Here is a 22,392-nt window from a genome sequence, read left to right as displayed (position 1 = left end):
AGAAAATCTGATAAAGATCAACCCAGTAATTTAGTTTTGGTAAACCATTCTCTGCAAGCATGTAAAAAAATAAGAAATTGAAATTCACCTCCCCTTGTGACGCCACAAGGGATCTTTTTATAATAATAAGTTCAGTTTCAGCAACTAGTCAGACCATTAAACAAACAGAAACCGTAAGTAAAGTTTGGACCAGATGCTTATCGCCTCACCACACGTGCACCCGATGAAACGGTCTATATAATCATTTTTTTGTTTTATTTTTCATATTGTTTTGTTTGTTGTTTGATGTTGTATCTTTGTGTTGTGGATTTTGTATTATGGTTTTTTGTACTTTTGTAAAATGAGAAATTTTATTAATTTTCAGGGAGGGCGCTCAGGCCCACTCCTTTTGAGCAGAATGGTTACTGCTCAAATAAATAAAATAAAAACCTTAATCTGTCATAATACAACCTGATAACCTACTAAGAGATCACACGTCAACATATCAGTTCATACTCTTTAACTATGTAAAAAAATAATTGAGGACGGGCTGTTGAATTATTTGAAAATAATGCACACCCAATGAGTAATGCAGCATGATGCGAACCACTGCAGAAGTGCATTATTTAAAAAAATTGAAAGGACCTTGTCCACTTATTCAGACATTGCTAAGACATCATGCATTACAATAAAACAGAGGACCTACAAGTACCGGCCATTCTTTATGGGAGACAAATGGAGGATACAGTGGAAGAGGAACCACCCATACTATTAACAGGTCCAGCAGAAGATTTTTGTATGCATGTTTAATAAGGTGACTTTGTAGTTTGGACCAAACAAGTCATGGTAATCAATCATATTGTGAATCTTTGCTGCTGAGAGCAAGTCTAAACAACTCTTACTAAACCATATTCTGCTAGAGCTGTTGACCAGGAGCATGTTTCCCAGCATCCGAGATGAACACAATCTACTATCCACACTGCAACAGTCCAGCCTATGGCAAGATGGTTCACTGTGCTAATTGCAAAAGTTGTTTAGATGTGTTCAGATCAAAAGGAGGCCTTTGAAATGGCTTTGCAAACAGTGTAATGAGGCGAAATGCGAATTCAATGACTTACGCAAGAGTCATTACATACAAAGTCAATAAGACAACGCAAAAAGATGCGAACGTGCATGGGGCGGCGTGTTTGGCATGAAAACATGTGCTATTCGCCTCAAACGTGTCTTCGTCCATGTTGAAAATATTTAACCCCCACAAAAAATTAGCAAGACACAAAGTTAAATCCCTGAGTAATCAAGAGCGAGAAACGCAATGCTACGCATTTGGTGTGTATGTAGCATAAGACTGAAAAGGTAATATAGCTCCACATGGACATAATGTAAAACGTTACAAGAACAAGTAAATTTTTACTTTTCAATCTACAACTGTGAAGACTCTACATTATATGTTTCTGTCTACATGGTCATTCAAGTCATTGTTAAAGAAAAAAAATGCAAAGTACATTTTTATAGCAACTATTTTATCAATGCGGAAATCAGAACAGACATGTATGAGTATAAAAATTTATTTTATTACATATTCAGGAACAAACAGTGTTGCAATTTAAAATGTCAATGTGTTAATTTCAATGCTCATTTCAATATCAAAAAGTCAATCTAAAGCAAATAAAGAAATTCATAGAAAGTGGAAAAACAGTTAGTACACTATGAAACCCTGTAAACCCACCCATTGTGCTTAGTGTGTCTTTCTTTTAAGCACTACACTTTGGCAAAGATTTGTTAATGCCCCGCACACCGTCACCATATCATCCAGCATGTCCACCTGAGTAAATGGAATTACAGATGTTAAAATTCCAAATTTCTTCCATCGACCAATGACTTTTTCCACGTGTATTCTCACGTTTGACAGCTTTCTTGGTGTGTCAACTTCATGACCAGAGATCTGATTCTTGCCTTTTGTGAAGTGTGGGATACGAAGGGTGGCTCCGTATGCTGCCAAGTCCTCCCTAATCAAAAACCCTCGATCAGCCAAAATTTCATCTTTCTGCTCCAGCAGCTCAAAGAATCCTGATTTTAATGTTAGTTCTTTGTCAGAAACTTGGCCACCGAAACCTGGTGACAAAAATGAAATTGCTCCTGCTGGTGTTATCCCAACTAAGTACTTGACTGTATTGTGATGTTTATAATTCGACCACGTCTGCGCTCGAGCAGTAAGATTATTAGGTCTATCTATAAAAATCTCTGTGCACTCAATTATACACCGACATTGGCTATATTTCCTTTTAAAACATGTTGGCATTTTCCTTTGAACAGCCTTCCTGGTTGGCCATATGATGAATGGTTTTAATGTCTGTGCCATTATAGGAAGCCAGTTTTTTAAAATTCTGGAAATGGCAGTATCTGGTACATTAAACCTGTAGCTGATGTCTTTATTGCTTAATCCTAAGCGCAGTTTCATTAACACAACTAAAAGGTGATCTTCCAAGCTCAAATTTCCATGCACAACATCTACGCTGTCTTTCAATTTTGACAGCAACCACTCAAAAGCTATAGTGGTCAGACCAGTAAAAAAAAGAAACTGTTGAGCTTTGTTTAGAATTGAGCTGAAAGAAAACTTCCCGCTGCCCAGCTCCTCCTTCAGCTGCTCGTTCTCCTCTTTGAGTATGTTGCATTGTGCGCGTAAGTTGTTACACTCTGTTACAAGCTCTTCATTCTGGACTTTGAGTTTACTGTAGACGGCTACAGGGATCAGGATCATGTCATTTTCTTCATCTGAGAGACACAAAGAACAGCGTGTATGAGAAGAATACTTAATACTTTATAATTTGTCATACTACATAATTCATAGAATATAGACACAGTTTGTTGCACTCTTGTGAAACATATACATATGTGTACCCACCCTTACCCCATATAATAAATAGGTTTGATGACCTTAGTAATTTCCATAAGTACAAATCTTAATGCTGCAGCATTTAAAGGTACAATTTGTAAAATTTAGCAGTAAAATATCCAAAAACCACTAGGCCAGTGTTGTATTTTTTTTTACTTACAATATCTCTAATGTTTTCAACTACTTGTAAATTATGAGAAAATTGCCATTATAAACAGTTACACAAGGCAGTGCAGTCACCTGTCAATGACGTTAATATCCATGTTACCCATTATAACCACCTTTACAGACGTAGAAACCACATGACAACAGTGTCGTGGACAAATGCGGAAGTATGCGTTATTGTATATTGAAAAAACGGCCCGTTCTGGTCCTTCATTCTGATTGGTTGAAACGCGTTCTAAGCTGTGATAAAATACCCCGGTAACTTCACCGTTCAGACCACATTACAGAAATATCACTGCGCCACTGTTGCTGCATACTGATTTATGAAAATAAACACCACAGTTTTTAATCATATTTTTTATTTGTCTACAATTGCCCAATTAATGGCGATATCCAGATAAATGTCAATAAATATTGTTGAGTAATCTCGTCATTAAACAGAAAACGTTCCCTGAGGAGTTTCTACCTCAAATTCATATTTCCGCTATTTTCCACTATGTGTCGATCTTACCCAACTTAAACACTGATGCATTCACTCAACACTAAAAACACCGGCTCGGAATCTGATCTCTTACAAAAGTTATTCACAAAATGGAATTATCTCCGACAAATGAAGGTAGGATGAAACGGGGTTTTTGTTTGTTTGAAAGCGGAGGGTCTGTTCTTTCATTTGATATTTTATGTTTATTTAAAGAAGATAATTTTTCTGTTAGGCATTAAACTAAAACTGGGTGGCAACTTAAAAAAAAAAAAAACGCTGACAGGGAAAGAGTTAAATATGTTTCCAAGCATATTTTATCATCACTTCAAAAGTTATACGATATAAATGTTAAAGGAATAGTCTACCCTTTTGCCATATTAAACTATGTTATTACCTCAACCTAGACGAATTAATACATACCTATCTTTTTTCAATGCGTGCACTGTACAGCACATTGTGAATGTGTTAGCATTTAGCCTAGCCCCATTCATTCCTATGGTACCAAAAAAAAGTTTTATTTTGTGGCACCATACTTACTGGTATAACTCCTCATGTAACAGTCTTTAAATAGGGAAAACACGAAAGTGTTTGGTGGCTTCCCTGTTTGGTACCATAGGAATGAATGGGGCTAGGCTAAATGCTAACACATTCACAACGCGCTGTACAGTGCATGCATTGAAAAAAGATAGATATGTATTAATTCGTCTAAGTTGAGGTAATAACATCGTTTTATATGGCAAAAGGGTAGACTATTCCTTTAATGTATATTTTAGATGAATGTTGATTTATAAAAATAAACACCACAGTCTTAAATCATATTTTCATTGTGTCTTTGCTGCGTCTGTGTTGCTTGGGAACTTGCAGCCACACTTGATTCTGAGGAATTAGTTTGTTTGGCAGAAGAGTAATATTTGTAATAATATAATTACAACTTATTTGTGTTTTATTTTATGAAATCCTGCTATGCATATTAAGTAACCGTTTTATAAAAGCAATAAACCCCGCAAAGCAGTGGTGTTACAGTGCATTTTATAACAGCTAAGGGGGGTTTTAGGCACTCTGCTTCACGTTGTGCTAACAACGCCCCTTAGCTGTTATGAAATGCACCCAGGGAGGGCTCTACACTAACTTTTTACACTGGTTGCACTGGTGCGCCTAACATTTTTTCTTAGGTGCACCAGCACAAAAGTTAGGTGCACCGATGGGATTTATAGTTCACACAAAAATGAAAATTCTGTCATAATTTTCTCACTCTCATGTTGTTACAAACCTGTATAAATGTCTTTGTTCTGGTGAACATGAATGAAAATATTTTGAGGAATGTTTGTAACCAAACTATTCATGAGCCCCATTCACTTCCATAGTAATATTTATTCCTAAAAAAAAATGGGGCTCATGCTTGGTTTGGTTATTAACATTCCTGAAAATATCTTGTGTCGTGTTTATCAGAACAAAGAAATGTATACAGGTTTGTAACAAAATGAGGGAGCGTTAATGATGACAGAATTTTCATTTTTGGGTGAGCTATCCCTTTAACACCGCAAGTTTAGCGCTTATTGTGGTTTAATACAGAATTTAAACATGTAGGCTATTTTCATGTTGTCATTCCATTTTCCTTATACGAGTCATGCACAGTCCTGTTTGATAACCCGCATCTGTGCAATTAAAATAACACTTGGCCCGTTATCCGACATCAGCATCAATTTATTTCCTACCCGCCCGTTTAACAAAGACTGCGACCGGCTGCACCGCAAATTGTAAAGTAAGTAGAAACCTTTAAAGATCTTCATGCAGAACAGAAATAAGCACAGGACCATGACTGGACAAATATATTATGATTTAATGTGAAACTTTGTGAGGGTCGGCAGATTGACAGCTGAGCGGTCAGCAGTGTTTGAACGCTCATAAGCGCTGCGCTTATATTTTTACCTTAGAAATTCATGATATGATTGCAGTGATTCCAAAGGGATGTCCAAAAAACTCAAGCAGAATATTAAATGTTTAAAGTCTCTTTCTCGCTGCCCTGCGTAAACCCGCGCCGGTGATGGCATGATACGCGTGATGAGCTTGCATCTTGCATTACATTAAATTACCTTAAATTATGGCCATACAAATAAAAGTAAAACAACATTCAAAACTGTAATGGTGTACATTTATTTATGTAAAGTTACACTCACAATAATAACAAAACATTGTGCTTTTTAAATTGGCAAAAAAAGTTTTCTTGTGCTGCATCGTTTTTGGAGCGCGCCACACAAAAAATTAACTCATATAGGCTACTTTTGAATTAATTTTGTTAATTTGCTAATTATTTAAGTGAAACACATTTTATGTAGGCTTATTTATTTTATTACTTTTTCACCAAAGAATGACGTATCATCATGTTCTATTCATTTTAATGCTTTTTGCGCATAAACTAAAGCCGTGGGGGGAATTATTTATAAATGAATAAACAACACAACTCAAGGAATTAACTTATTTCTCTATTTAAGACAGCCAGTCTGTCAGGGCAGTAATAGCGATACAGCAAACACCTAAAAGTTTATAGGATTAGATTTGGAAGTAAGATTATGAAGAAAACAGCGGTCCTGACTCCTGGCTTTTTTCTATAAATTGGGCGCACGGCACGCGACATTGCTTTTCGGGGTTACATTCAAATCATTTTCTTCTTTAGAATTATGCTCTGGCTCTGACTCGATTGTAAGAGGCTCATTACCTAATTCAGTCTTCGGGTTCGGACCAGGGCTGATGTGACGGGAGGTTGATGTCAGAGCATTGGTAATGATCTTCGGACGGATCAGCCATTAACTTAACATTCTTAACGAAAATGTTGTCAATCGTTCTTTTCCTCTTCTCTTATCATCCACAGCTATCCACTCTGTTTATCTGACGGACCAAGGCTACTCACCTCTCTCTGTCTGACTGGAGTGCACACGCAATTTTAAACGTACACACACGTAGATCTGGACCATGGCTTTTTCCCTCTAACTCCCCCTGATATTTTTTAAGTCGCACCATTGAGAAATTAGGTCGCATGTGCGACCAAATTGGTTGCACTCTCGAGCCCTGGCACTGGTAACCCACTGCTTCTTAGGGCTTATTGCTTTAGCATCTGTTGGGCTACTCACTTGTTTTTAAGTTTGTTGATCTGAACACTTAATTCTGTGGTGTGTTAAGACACCATCGAATTGGACTACTACTGTAACATCTATGACTAATAATTTAGATTTGAACATTACATTAAACATTACATAGTAAAATAAAACAATGTCATCAAACGCAACATTTATAAAACTTGATTACTTAACCTCATGTGTTAACATGATATCTCGTTCCTGTCTGATTGATGGCCATCAGCGGTTGAATTAAAGACAACAAATCCCACAATTCCACACTACCTCATTGTTATTGTTTTAATTATGCACCCTCTAGCGGCAGATCATACAAATTGTATCTTTAATTAAATAGCAACAGATTGGAAAGGGCCCTTTTCTATTACAACATGACAATGCCCTATAGTATAGTATAGTATAGTAGTGTTGTAGTCAAGACCACCTAAACCGAGATCAAGTCATGACCAAGACCGAGACAAGACCAAGGCTTTAAAGGGTCGAGACCAAGTCAAGACCAAGACCAGTGCAAGTCACTGCATTAAAACACTTATGATATAATGTGGAATATGCATATGATTAGGCACTTCTTGTCTGTGTGTGTGTGTGTGTGTGTGTGTGTGTGTGTGTATGCCATCAGAGAAGTTGATAAAATAATCAAAGGCATTGCAGATATGTGGGAATTTATCTTTGTCTATAAGCAAATAAAAGTAAACAAACACTAAAGAGCTAAAATCACCTTAACCATTTATTCTGAACTGTCTTTCCATGACTTGCCATCCACAAAAATTGTCATTGGGAGAAACTTAAACAATGCCAAACCTGAATAAACTGCATAAAATTAATGATAAAAATACATTTGTGATGCACCATCAGTTGTGGTTCTTGACTAGGGATGGGCACCGAACTCGATACTTTTACAGGCACCGACCGAATTGCGTCGGTACTACCCAGTATTGATTTACATAAAATAAATCGGTGCTCAATTTCGGTACCTGAGAGAACATGTCAGCGCCCCGCGTGAGTGAGTCTGGTACGTAGCGAAAGCGTGTGCGTACGCGAGAGAGAGAGAGAGAAAGAGAGAGAGAGAGTATGGGGTGTGAAAGCTGAACTTTCTGCTGATTGATTAGCTAACAGACATGAGAGCTAACGTGTATACGCTCGCCTGCCGTCTGGCCAAAATCCTATAGGATAGAGCCGTCAGACGTATAATTTAATGCGTTAGACGTCACGGTCACGTGTCGGAGCTGCGCCCAATGTCGGTGGCGGCGTGGCGGCGGCGTAGCTGAAAATATGATATTTTGTACTTTGCGTCTGGATAACGTACGTGTTTATAAGCGTCTGAATAACGTACTTGTTGATAGGGATGGGACGGTTAGAAAATTTCATATCATGATAGTGACCAAAGTTATCACGGTTATCAATATTATCATGGTTTTCTTAAATTGAGATGGAAATGTTCAAAAAGAACTGATACACACACTGAAAACATTTTAACAAGTTTTATTTTTGAAAATCAGCAAACAACAAATACAATTAGCAGCTATATGCACTTTTTAAAGCATAAACATTAAATCAGGAGTGTCCAGACTTTTTTGTGTGGCAATCTACTTTTAAAATGATAAAGCTGACAAGACCTACCTGCTAAAAAACACTTTTTCAACAAAACACTGTTACATTTTTTTAATAACACTTTAAATGTGTGTTAGGAGGACTATCTCTACGTTGAATTTAGGGTTGTCATCATTACTCCATTCTTTTTGAGGAGTTAAAAAAAATCCTTGAGTACGTGCTGAGTCCTTATAGCGGAATAGCGGAGATGCGGTTTTGATTAAATAAACTGACAACATTATCAGAAGCATCTCTCTCTCTCTCGTTCGGTCGGTCGATCGATCGTGCGCACATACACCGTACGTGTGGATCAACTCCTGCATGTATGTGCATCCAAATTTCGGAAGTTAGACGACTCCGCTGCAGCGGCCAGGCATAAGATTTATAAAAACACACTTGAGAAGAAATGCGTCTGAATAACTTGCGTGTGGATAACGTCCGTGTGAATAAGCGTCTGAATAACGTACTGGTGGATAACGTACGTGTGTAAAAGCGTCTGGAAATGATTGTTATTACAATATAGATGCACTTCTATAATGTGCCTAAGGAAGGTTTTCAGATGGTAAATGATCACCATATTCGGCATTACAAATGAAGAGCAAAACGCAATAAATCCATTTTGACTAATTTCGGTAAAAACATGTTTTCATATACCAAGAAAGTGACAAGATGAAAACCACTATTTCTGTTTAAAAATGGCATTTATCGCGTTTTGGAACCAAACTCTTCAAATATAGGCTATCTTCATTTAGGATTATAGAAGGCTGTAGTGATCATAAACGCAGATCTAACGCAGCATTAATGAACTTGGACTATTTCATTTTAGGGTAAAAAATAATGTTTCCAGGCAAGAGATTATCCAAGGTATAAAAAAAATTCGTCCCGACATGTTATTCTGATTAAATATAGAAAAATATTTTATAAATCTCCGAATCACTAAACTTCACAAATAAATGGCATTTCAAAATTATCAAAGCTAGAAGGCAGTTAGATCCTTCAGTCCCAAACTTTGGAGTGGCATTAAGTGTTTACATTTAACTAATACTTGCGTACCAGTTGCAGCAGCTTGATCAAAAGCCCTTTAGATTTTGTCTTAGGCTACACATGAGTCTGTTCGTTTTTGGACGAATACTCTGGAAATATATTACAACATAAATATATTTATAATATTAATATAACATCACATTTCAACAATAGTCGAAGATTAAAGAAGCCTACGAGTCTCACAGTCGAATCGTCGCAGATGTCTCATAAATGAGGATCATTCAATTTTGGCTATAAGGGTATGTGATTTCACATATAACAGCTTTCTCCCAATATATTAGTGCAGCCTACTATCATTATGATAATACTTTGCAAATAATGTAAAAAGTAGCGTTCAATAAATATTTCTAAAGTGCATTAATACATAAAAAATAAAAACGTGACATGCATGTTCATATGAGAAGGGATTTTCAGTTGAATAAATAATCGTGAAGCCGGACATTCTGGCTATACTTTCGTCATTTTAATAATTTATTTATTTTTTATATATCACTCGGAGTTGTGTCTTATTGTGGCTTGTGTTTTATTCCCCTGCATGCACTTCAGGCATTTTGCACACATTTGTTCTGCATCTTGTTACATCTGACTTTCTTTTATTTTTTTATTTATTATAAAATGCAAATTGTGATCTAGTTTTAGTCTGTAAATGTTGGATTTCTTTTCGTTATATAAATGTTGAAATGTTGTGCGCTGTCCGAGGTGCTGCGCCGAATGTTAATACTTGACTTTCCTTTTTTATATAAAAGGCAAATTGTGATCTAGTTTAAGTCTGTAAATTTTGGATTTCTTTTCGTTGTATAAATGTTTAAATGTTGCGCACTGGCCGTGGTGCTGCGCCGAACACGCTATTTGCTCTGCGTGTCATATGAGTTCATCAAACTATAAACATAAAAAAACTGAGTTTTTCGACACGTATAAATTTTAAACCGTATTTAAAAAAGGGTGGTTATCTTGTCAAAAGTTGAGCTACAAAACAGGTAAGCCATTTCTTTAAATTTCGGTGATGACATGAATAATATTTGCACCGAACATATATTTGACACTATTGTCTCTGATTTATATACTGAATATAGAGATGATCAAAGTCAAAGTAAGCAAGCATGCAGGTAGGCTATTTCTCTGCAAAATAATACAGCGTAGTGTAGTGTCTATAAAATCATTAATTTCAGTGTGTTTCCTTTTAGAAATGAACGTTTAAGGAATTTTATATAAACCTTAGTCTTTATCATTTACAGTAGCTATCATTTACTATCACAATTTGTCGTTAATTACCGTTTTTATCATAACTACTTTGACACGCTATATAAATTTCAAAATAAAAAAGTGAAGCTGGTCTTATTTATGTTTGTGCTATGAACTAACGGTTTTAATTACCTTTAGTTGTTCCAAACATATAGCCAGGGTTTGAAAATGAGAGAGGTCCAGGGTTAACAAACGCTATTCCAGGAGAAAAAAAGTGCACTAAAATACACTTTTAAGTAGTAAATGTACCATTTTGTGCACCAATTTTGTAGTTAATATACCAACATTTTATTTTTTACCTAGATCTTATGTATTCTGTCTGAAAGTTTTTTTGCCATTTTACACTTTGGATACACATGTCTATACGTTTTTGGGGTGGGCATTTTTATATTATTTATTAGATAACAATTTGTTATTAATTTATTGTTAGGGTGGATAATTGCTTATTTTAGCATTATATTAATCGTTTTAATAAGCAATATTAGACAATATAAACAAGAACTTTGTTTAGTGCTCGTATGAATGTTTTCAGCATGACTTTGTTAAATGCTAACTCCTAATCTGAATGAAATAACTTAGCCTTCTTCATGGCCATTGTTTACATTGGCATATTTCATTTTAACCTGTTATGTAATTTTCTGATTTGTATTGAAAGCGTTTCTTACATCCATAATCATGATGATTATTGCGTGTGTCTTAAAGTTTCATCTCAGCAATAACCTGCACACGCTGAATGATGCGCCATTTGATTACTGTTTAGGTGCTGGTCCCCCCGTGTTGCCATGATAGTAGTACGAAAACAAAATAGGCCATAAAGAAAGAAATAAGTTAAGATCTTGTCTTTCAGAGATATCGCTAACACAAACAATTCTTACTTCATATATTTCCCAAAGTGTCACATTATTTGCTAAACCATTAAACACAACGTCTAAAGATGATTTTTCACAATGGGATCTGGCAACACTGCAAATGCTGCAGCCACCAGCGTCTCACTAAGCCAATCTCTGTCATTTTACACAAAACTACAGTAAACGGTCCAAACTCAATTATATACGAGTCGCTTGGGTTTAGGGTTAGAACAACTTTTTGTTATATAAAAATGACATCCTAACCCAAACCCCAACTCTAACCCCAACTCCAAGTGACCATGGCTTAAATATGGACAAAAACATTGAGAAACCTGTATATTAAATAACCTTATTAAGCAAATCTAAAATCTAACCCTAAACCCAAGCGAAAATGGTTTAAAAAAACAGAAAAAAATTGAGAAACCAATAAATAAAACGACAAAAAAGATGCCCCGTTTAAGTGAATGGGAAGGACTAGCGTATCATATGCACGCCAAAGTGGTATGTATTGCACGAGTTTTACACTTCGTGCTATTTATACGCAACCTCAGGAGACTGGGTAGGTTTTATTAGCGCTTTTACAACATATGACAACAAAAGTAATCAAATTAACATCAATAAAATAAAAATCCGTAGATAACTGTTACAAAAACATTGCTCAAACACAAAGGATAATAACTTAAAAAAAAAACACTTTGATAAAGGCTTTAAATTAAGAAAAAAATATGCAGACGACACGGCGGAGACGTCACGTAGCTTCTCAGACAGCTTCTCACGTTCATTTTCAGGCGAAAGGGGTGACGACGAGAGTCTTACGTTAATTCTTAAACGGCATATGTCACGAAATCAGTACACAACAAGGGACGCGACGATTGACACGACTGTCTGCTTAGTTAGCAAAGGAAGTTCAGCTTTCACACCCCATAAGAGAGAGATCGTGTGGGAACTTGGTGACACCCCTTTGCAACTAACAGAAAGCGATCTAACGTGGTTAAATTTCACAATGGATGATGCAGACAATGCTACCTGCAATATTTGTAACAGTAAGTGCAAATCACGCAGTGGTAATACATCCAACCTGAGGAAGCACTTACACAATGTGCATTTAAAAGCACACGAGGGCTTATAAAGATGCGTTTTCGGATCACAAGTGGACGAGAGAGACAAATTCTGTTTACACCAGGGTAGGGTTGCACCAGTCGCTCGCAAGTTCTTACTTAAACTGGGACGTAAAGTCCAAACTAGAGGCTTAGTAACTACTAGCTAGTTTATAACTAACTCTTTACTTAATTCGGTTGCACCATTTGTTCTTAAGTCAGAACGTAGCTAGTAGGTCGTAAGCTCTCCGTAAAGTATTGCGTTGTCGCATAGAATGACGTCTATTTTTCTTAACCCAATCACAAGGCTTATAATGGGTAAACAGGAAATAGTCTGAACAGTACGCAGGGCCGGAGTGGGACTCATTTTCAGCCCTGGAGTTTCATGCCTTATGCTGCGTTCCAGAGCCCATCCAAACCAGTGGGATGTAGGACTTATCCTACCTCCAACTAGGAACAGTGTACTGGAATGCCTGTCGAAGTGGAACCTCCTACCGGCGAACTCGGGGGAGTTCGACCTACCCCGACTTCAGAAAAATAAGTCGGAGGACAATGGCGGCACCCATTGATCGCGTCGTCGTGAGAGGAAATCTTCAAGGAATATACTATAAATTGTACTTCTCTGCTTGTAGGGTTGTTTTAGACACTGTCATTTTAACACAACTTGTTTTTTTATATTATGGCGTGAAATTATGTCGTTATTATCTGTTATCATGAAACTACGGTAAAAATATACCAAGTTACTTAGCGACATGTAGCGCTTTTATATAATGGCTCCAGAACACTTTGTAAAGATGTTTAACTTGATGTTTTACTGTAGTGTGAACTGCACAGTTCGGACCGACGTTTAAAAGTTATGTAGTCTGTACGAGCCTTAAGAAGACCGGTCGGTCGTCCATGTTTTCTGTTTACGTTCCACTTCAAATGCCTGGAACGCTTTGAAGTAGGAGCTAGGACACTTCAAGAAGGATAAGTCCCACGTCCCACTGGTTTGGATGGGCTCTGGAACGCAGCATTAGACCGGCCCACTTTAGTTCACGACTGACTATTAAAATAATATCTTTAAAGCCTCAGTAGTATAAGTCTGCAGTAGTGCACTGTTCTCTGCAACCTTGCAATTCACTGTATTTTTCAAATATATAATTTCATATTCCGTGCAAATGCAGTAAACAATTATAATTTTTGCCATAATCATGCAGCCCTACCATAAGACCATAATATTACTAAAGTAAACTTATTCAAAAACTAAAGGAAACAAATGTGTTTGTGTTTTCCACTATATTTCTATTTCTAAAAAAATGGTGAGTCTTGAGATTAACTGTTGGGTTGATAACGTTTGGAAACCCCTGATATACAATACACAAGCAAGATTTATCAAGTATGCATTGGAAACAAATGGAAAAAATCTGTCTCTTTTTTAGTACTTAGATCATGTCTATTGCTAAATAACGTAGGCCTACATTGTGTTAAAAAAAAGAAAACATCATGGATATACTTTTGAAACTACTTTTTTTCAAATAAACTAATGAGTTTTGCATCCAATAGATTTTTGTTACTCTTGCAATAAACGATGAATAATGACTATTCATAGAGAATTCATCTATGACTTGGATAAAAAATACGTTTTGTAAATTCTTTTCCTTTTAGAGGCCAGCTCGTTTGTATTAAGACGCGCTCAAGTTTATTTAAAATATAATAGACGCGCGGCCGGCAAGCGCACTCAAAAGACGCGCTCAAGTTTATTTAAAATATAGACGCGCGGCCGGCAAGCGCACTCAAAAGACGCGCTCAAGTTTATTTAAGATATAATAGACGCGCGGCCGCCAAGCGCACTCAAAAGACGCGCTCAAGTTTATTTAAAATATAGACGCGCGGCCGGCAAGCGCACTCAAAAGACGTGCTCAAGTTTATTTAAAATATAGACGCGCGGCCGGCAAGCACACTCAAAAGACGCGCTCAAGTTTATTTAAAATATAGATGCGCGGCCGGCAAGCGCACTCAAAAGACGCGCTCAAGTTTATTTAAAATATAGATGCGCGGCCGGCAAGCGCACTCAAAAGACGCGCTCAAGTTTATTTAAAATATAATAGACGCGCTCAAGTTTATTTAAAATGTATACGCGCGGCCGGCAAGCGCACTCAAAAGACGCGCTCAAGTTTATTTTAAATAGACGCGCGGCCGGCAAGCGCACTCAATATAGACACGTCTGAAACAAAACTCGTGTTCAAGTAAGCGCTTTGAAAACAAGTAGACAGCGGCACGTCCTGCGTTTCCCATGCGTTTTAGATGTCAATGAACCCTAATGCAAGAATTCTTCCAATAAGTGGTCGGGACTCGGGACACAATCAACTTGTGCATAAAGCGGCGGGGACATCTCTCACCCGCAAATACGCGTCATCCCGGTGGCATGACAACACCGGCCCTCGTGGCCAAAAAAACAGACCGGCCCACCGGGAATCCTCCCGGTTCTCCCTATGGCCAATCCGGGCCTGACAGTACGTAATTTCAAACTCATTCTTGTCTTGCCTAAACTGAAAGTTAAAAAAGACGTTAAGCAAACGTTATCGAACTTAAAACATTACACTTTTAATTAAAATATCTATCCCACACATGGAGGAGAAAATAAACAGGAAGAAATTTTAAATCTTAATTTTAATTGATGGATACACAGAAAATTAAACAGTTCTTGAAAACTCGTTGACGAACTTGCGGCTCTTCATAATTTATACGAGCTCATTGATGTAATATAATCTGTCTGACATCCTATTCCAAGCGTTATTCATGGACAGAGGCTTCCGTAAATATTTAGTTACAACGTATTGTTACGTTTAAACTAAGTTTAATGGTGCAACGCAAAAACATTTAGTAATGCGTAAGTTGTACCTTAGTGCCCATTTACGTCGTAACTAAGCTATGTTGTAACTTACACACAGCTGGTGCAACCGGCCCCTGGTATTTATCAACACCAGTCCATCTCTTTTGTCCACTTTCGACCTCTGCTGTCCTGATTACTTTGAGTTGTGGTCCGTGGAGACTTTGGGGAAGTCCCTCTGCTTTCGTTTTAACGCGAGCTGGAGTAATGACTGTTTAAACGGACGCAAACTATATGGCACTGCTTGTGTTTTAAGTAAACATGCTGCACAGTGTTTTGTACATGAATATGTTGGAGCTTTCTCGGATTTTCAGCGCAATTAATGAAATAAGATCGCGCAACTTTCATGCGCACGCAAAATGAAACTGCGGAGATCAGACGCTTTTAGTTTTATCAATGAAAGCCTAAAGACTGTGTGTTCACGCTAAACGTCAGAAATGACGTAAAACTTTGTGCTCAGGACCTCAGAATTAGATAAATGGACGGAGAGAAGGCGGTCCGTGTGGCTGTTCGAACACATTCAACCACATGCGGACCAAATGCCAATTCTGGCCAGCTTGGCAAAAAAGTATCTGTGTCCAGTTCTCTTCTGCATTCTCACTGTGTCCCTTGCTGTAGAGAACACTCGCTCTGCCGTGGCTTTTACCTGAGAAAGTTGACATGCTGATTTTTCTAAAAAAAAACAACAACTGCTAGTATTGTTTTCTACATAAAAGTTTACTTTTATGTTGCTTTTATGACGTTTATGTTCATTGATCATTTGTCTTATATATTTTATTTATTTATTTATTTATTTATATGTAAGACATATGCCCTGGATGTTATAGGGATTTTTTTTAGTAAAGATTGTGTGTTTTATTAAACATTTTGAAATAAATAACAAAATGTTGAAAATGAGAGGTTTGGGCTTATTATGTCCACCGAAAGTTACTTAAGTCAGAGTAAAGTACCGAAAAAGGTACCGCTGGGTACCGGTATCGAATTCCAGGTACCGGTATCGGAACCGGTAAAAATATGAACGGTACCCAACCCTAGTCTTGACCGGTCTTGGAATAAAATTTAGAGTCCTCTTTCTCTGAGACCGAGACGAGACAAGTAAAAATGCGGACGATTCCAAGACCTTTAAAAAGTGGTCTTGAGACCGGTCTTGAGAACTACAACACTATAGTATAGTATAGTATAGTATATATTATCACAAAAAGAGGATCTTGCATATGTGACACACTAACCTGTACAAGGCTCCTCTTTACAGACTATAGGTTTGGAGTCTGTTGTTGGCTCCATGGTGAAGGACTCCTGAGGCATAGTAAGAGAGCCTGATGTGTCAGCCTGAGAGGACATGCTGAAAGATTCACCTATCTTTATCTTCTTATTGTACCTATAACTAAAACAAACATCCAAGAAATGATACTTAAGATATACTAACACAATGTGGTAAGATGATAGCAAATCAAGGTAGAAGGTTACCTTTCCCTTTTTCTTGGAACTTCCGAACAATGGCTTTCATAAGAGAACAATGAAGGAACAAAGTCTGGACTTTTTGGATCCATGGACGCCTCCCCTGTAAGACATCCCCAGTAATTACGTTTCTACACCATTATTTGGCTTCAAGGTTTATCTATATTTGTGCAGTGATAGGCCAATATATTGCAGACGACGATATATCAGCGTATATTTGGATTTTTTTATTTAAAAAATCTTTTCAATCAGCCAGTAAATTTCTCTATTACTTAAATTTAAAAAGACACTCAGTGTCACTCAATGTAAAGCCAAAGTCTGACAGACAGTAAAATGACCAATCATTTATTCACTTTTTAACATGAAGTTATGTTGTGTCACACATAGTCTCAGCCTCAGACGTCACGCCCACAAACTGTTGGCTAAACGTCTGATGTTTTATGTACACTTTCCTGGAAACCCTGTGGAAATGTCTAAAGTCGTCTTTTGATTGGTTGAAATCAACCGGATTCCAGGAGATGCGAGTGTCACGATTAGTTTCGGTCCCTGGAAAACAAAGCTCTGACGTTCCATTGAGGAAGAGAATCAGTCGTGTTCACGTGAATAATAATGACCAGTTATTATGATCAGCTAAACATTGGATTCTCAAAAATATGCAAAGTTTGCAGAATAGACTCTCCAAAAGATGCTTTTCTTGAGGCAGTTAGTGGAGTCAAAAAATTTGGGTCTCCTGAATTGTTGTAGGTGTTAAAAAATGAAGAGATATGCTTCAAACAGACGTTTAACGGGAGCGTCTCATTGTTGTGGCTGTTGATGAAGTGTACAACGTTGTTCTACGGTGAGTAATGTTGTTTATTTAGATGCTATTCGGTTGCGGCTGGTTATTTCAATAACTGACTTGTTGCCATCTGGCTCGTTATAGTGGGGAGTCCGAACGTTTCGCTAGATGAAACAAATTGTGATTGGTTGTTTGACATGTCTGTCAAAAACAGCCTTGTGAGCGGGCTTTGTCCAGAAAAAGCAGCATGGGAATTATGCTCACCAGCATACCAGCACCAAAACACAACATATGCTGGTAATGACCGGCATGGGATGCTGGTGCTAATGCTGGTTTAGCTGGTGCTAATACTGGTGCTGATGCTGGTTTGATGCTGGTTAAGCTGGTGCTAATGCTGGTTTGGTGCTGGTGCTGCTAATGCTGGTTTGGTGCTGGTTTAGCTGATGCTAATGCTGGTGCTGATGCTGGTTTGGGGCTGGTTTTAGGGCTGTGCAATTAATCGTTTTTCGATTTCAATTTCGATTTTTGCACATTTCGATTGCAAAAACAAGATAATCGAGGGAGATCGATTAGTGTGCCGCATTTCTGTTATTTCGTTTTGAGTCATTAATCCGACGCGTCATAAGCAGCTGCGCCTCGCACAAAAAGTAGAAATCCTCATGTATTTGTTCAGTTTTATGCTTTTCAAGCGAGCGGAGGCAAACTATTCCTCACGTTTAAAATATCAGCTGGATCGTGGCGCCGCTCTCCGTGCAGAGAGCTGCGCGCTCAGTCATCTGTTTAAAGTCAGGTCACTAGGTAATAATCCTGTTTATGTTTGTAAAGTTATATGCATTTCAAGCGATCGTGTTTAAAATGTGAATCGCGTTCTGCTGGCACTTAAACACTACTGATTTGACACGTGTAGCCTTCTGCAGCAACACTAAACAATGCATTGAATGTATGCAGGGCTTGACATTAACACCCGCCAAATGCGGGTATATTTCGGCTGCGACCGTTTGTGGAGACGCGCGCGCGTTCAGCGGAGCGTTGCGGACCAAAGCGCCACCTCCCAGAGAGCGCGCGAGAGGTGAAGGATTTGTGAATGCACAAGAGGACGCAGTCTAAGGGCATACACACTTCGGGAAAGATACAACAATTGCACGGAAGTGATTGGAGAGATATATATTGCGTGCACATTCTCAGGGCAAGAGCGGAGAGAAATTCAGCGCATTCCTGAATGCACACGAAATCAAATGAAACCCGCCAGCTGAGAGGTTCGCGCATCATTTTAATGTAAGCTACTTTGGGCAACAATAATGCCCTCTCGACAGTTGTCATTAAAAGTCTTAAATCACTTTTAACAGAAAACACGATCAAGCATATAAAATACAATCTGCATAAACAAGTTGAAAGTAAAATTCATGTACATTTCTTGACTGCTGTTGTTAATAAATATTTAAAGTGGTTGTCGAGGGGTTTTGTGTATATCTTTTCAGTTAATCTTCTACACCCCTGCTCCACTTTTAATATATTCATTCAATGTAAATCTATTTATGCCTTACTAGACTGTTTTTATGCACCTAAATATATGATATGATCTATACTGATATACCTGGTATATACCAGCTTATGTTGTCCTAATTTGGGTGGTCAGACTGCATTTGAAATTCAATCTGCATCTAATTTAGCTAAACCAAGTAAATTTGCTCAAATTAAAGTCATTTTAGGATGCCAAAGTCAAGTTTAATCATATAAAATTTATTTTACCAGCAACAAAATTGTGGCCTGTGAAAATGCTGAGTGGCTAGTAACTTTGGAAAACAACTAGCCACTTTGGCTGGTGAGCAAAAAAGTTAATGTCAAGCCCATGTATAAATGCATGTTTTTACAGTCATTTAAGTAATCGTGTTAAATAATCGAGATTAAGATTTTTATCAAAACAATCGGGATTATGATTTTTCCCATAATCGAGCAGCCCTATGTTTAGCTGGTGCTAATGCTGGTGCTGATGCTGGTTTAGCTGGTGTTCACTAGCAAACCAGCACCAAAACACAACATATGCTGGTCTTGCTGGTATGCTGTTTTTTTCAGCAGGGCATCGGGCTATCTTGGGAAGGAAATAATATTTTAATGTTTTTTCTTTGTCTCAGATTTAGTTAGGTAATTATATTGTATGTATTTCGGCGTCCTCTTGTCAGTCATTATCCTCACGTAACAAGTGAAACTGTCAGGAAATAAAGTGAAATCATAAATAAACCCATCCTTCAATGTGCACGTCTGATATGCGCGCGACCCTGCACGCGCTTCTCCCGGCTTCGCTCTTTAGTGCCCTCCACTGGTGACAGCTCAAAATACATGCACAATACATAAAAATGGCTCCTACAAGTGATGTGTATTAATATTAATGTTGCAATTAGGGATGCATATCAATTAATCGCGATTAATCTATAGCAGAATAAAAGTTTTTGTTTACATCATATATGTGTGTGAACTGTGTATAATAATTATGTATATATAAATATGCACACATGCATGTATAATTTTAAGAAAAAAAATATATTTATATATTAAGTATTTATATTTATATATAATTTAAATTATACATAAATATACAAATGTATATACACATGTAAACATTGCTTAAATATATACATGCATGTGTGTGCATTTAACTATACAAAGTTATTATACACAGTACACACACATATATGATGTAAACAAAAACTTTTATTCTGCTATAGATTAATCGCAATTAATTGATATGCATCCCTAGCTGCAATATTGTGTTGCTTTTTACTTTTGTATATTTCTAAGGTTGGTAAACTTTAACTTACATACTGTTATGTACTGTTAAATGTAATTATATCAATCTGTGTGTAATGAATTAATATAATATACAAGTTTCACTTTTTGAATGGAATTAGTGAAATAAATCTACTTTTTGATGATATTCTAATTATATGACCAGCACTTGTATTGCATTTACAAAAGACTTCATACCTGCAGGCATATTAATATTTTATATTTTAGTGTTTAATTAGCATGTTTTAATGTTTTGTTTTGGTCCGAGAGCCGTACATTTTACTGGTTTGGTTTGTTTACATGCTATTTCTGGTAATACAGCTAACGCTATGAAATAGCCTACCGAGAAAGTCAGCTTCGTGGATGCAGATGCTATTAATTTATCATTCTTAACTACATCGATTTCGCCTTTGTGTATGATAAATAGAGGGAAAAAATCTTACCCGATATGAAATGAGCACTGCAGACACGAGAATTTCGGATGTTTACTTCACTCCAGTCTGTCCGTTTAAGGGCTTGCAACCATAAAAGCCGACGTTTATTATCAAATGGCGTCCTCGACGACGGTATTCTATAAAAATGAAGGCCATCTTTTTTTCCATTTCTATTCCGACACCCAACAGCACAACACGACATTTTTAGAGGGTTATCTTGCACGTTTGTTGTTGTTTTTCTTCTTCTTCTTCTTCCTCTTCCTCTTCTTCTTCTATGGATTTATTGGCGGGTCGCATACCATTTTTTTGGTATATACCGCCACCACCTGTGCTGGAGTGTGAAGTGATTTCAGTCTAGTCGTATGTTAAAGGGATAGTCATATCTCCCAAAACACAGCATGTATAGATGGGAAGTAAATGAAAAAAATTATATATTATTTGTATCATTAAAATGTATATATTTTTTGTAATCACTCTTTTAATCTCTGGGGTCATTTTTACCCCCAAGGAACTATAACGTATACAGGAAAATAGGGTCTTATGAGGGTTAAAAAAAGAGTTAAATTAAAAAACATCTCTTCGGTGTTTTAATTTGTAGACGTTCCTAGCAGCAGCAACAACAACAGCAGACAGCAGAAGCCAGCAGGCAAGTGTTATTTACGTAAACTTCTGGTGTACTTACAAACTTTCCAATCCATCGTTTTATTCGAGTGCATAACCTATTTGTACTATTGTAGAAGTTTGGTATAATTTCGGGCATTATTAGTGGGGAAACCTTTGAGATACAAACGTGGGTCCACTAGCCCCTGCACTAAGCTATTCAGCTGATAATGCTACTCTACGCTAACTCTCCCAATGTTTGACCCAGGTGAAAAAAGCTTCTGGAGGGTGTTTGGCTCGAGGTCATGGTGCAAAGGATCCTAGGGTAAAATTACTCCAAAACATCACTTTAATGTATTTTTTGGAGAGATGTTTTTTTATCAGAGAAATATATAATTATAATTATAATATAAAATATATTTTTGATTTGTTTACCGGTATGTTGTGACATTTAAATTGTTTTTAAAATATAATTTTTGTTGTTTAATTTAACAATATATTTCTTGCAAATCAAAGCGTCAAGTGTCTTGTATTTATCTTGGACTTATATTCATTCTTCGTTTTCTTAGATTGTTTCCTTAAACCATTTGGCATGGTAGATAGGCCTTGCATGAATTGCCCAGTTAGGACCCACACATGGCCGTAGCTACCATTGAGGACACCGAGGTCATGTCCTCGGTAGTTTTTTCTTGAAGTTTCGTTTCATTTTGATGTGAAAATACCCGACGAGACAATCCTTGCATCTACGGACCATCACGTGCAGTCATGGAAATAACGGCGTTATATATAAACGTCGTTTCCACAGCGTTACTGACATTAAAATGCTGCGCATTAGTATAATTAATCTCACTGAAGCGAGTAAACTCTCATCATTAGACAGGCAATGTTTTTTGCCTGTGGATGTTAGAGGGGGTGGGACAACCACATAATCAATGATGATTGGCTGAATTTCCATCGTTAGCCAACCAGAAGCAGGATTAGCTCATACACTATATA

General features: G+C 37.2%; 1 protein-coding gene across 1 annotated transcript; it reads right to left on the bottom strand.

Annotated features, from left to right (window-relative positions):
- Positions 1-1,528: 1,528 nt before the first annotated feature.
- LOC129436797 (uncharacterized) lies at positions 1,529-21,043 on the bottom strand. The gene is made up of 4 exons (XM_055195041.2): positions 20,806-21,043; positions 16,810-16,903; positions 16,572-16,726; positions 1,529-2,751 (listed from the first exon to the last, which is right to left on the bottom strand). Exons 1-4 carry the CDS (start codon positions 20,996-20,998, stop codon positions 1,715-1,717), a joined length of 1,479 nt encoding a protein of 492 aa, XP_055051016.2. The 5' UTR covers positions 20,999-21,043; the 3' UTR covers positions 1,529-1,714.
- Positions 21,044-22,392: the final 1,349 nt, after the last annotated feature.

The sequence above is a fragment of the Misgurnus anguillicaudatus genome, chromosome 19 (assembly GCF_027580225.2).
Source record: "Misgurnus anguillicaudatus chromosome 19, ASM2758022v2, whole genome shotgun sequence".
NCBI lineage: Eukaryota > Metazoa > Chordata > Actinopteri > Cypriniformes > Cobitidae > Misgurnus > Misgurnus anguillicaudatus.
Note: the sequence above shows the minus strand (reverse complement) of the source record. Positions and strands in the feature narration are given on the sequence as shown.

Bases quoted from the DNA above. Each gene is read 5' to 3' on its own strand.
- LOC129436797 (XM_055195041.2), bottom strand. From the start codon at position 20,998: ATGTCGTGTTGTGCTGTTGGGTGTCGGAATAGAAATGGAAAAAAAGAT. The intron at 16,904-20,805 runs GTAAGATTTTTT...GATGTCTTACAG, and splicing joins CAGTGCTCATTTCATATCGG to GGGAGGCGTCCATGGATCCA. The intron at 16,727-16,809 runs GTAACCTTCTAC...TGTTTGTTTTAG, and splicing joins GTTCCAAGAAAAAGGGAAAG to TTATAGGTACAATAAGAAGA.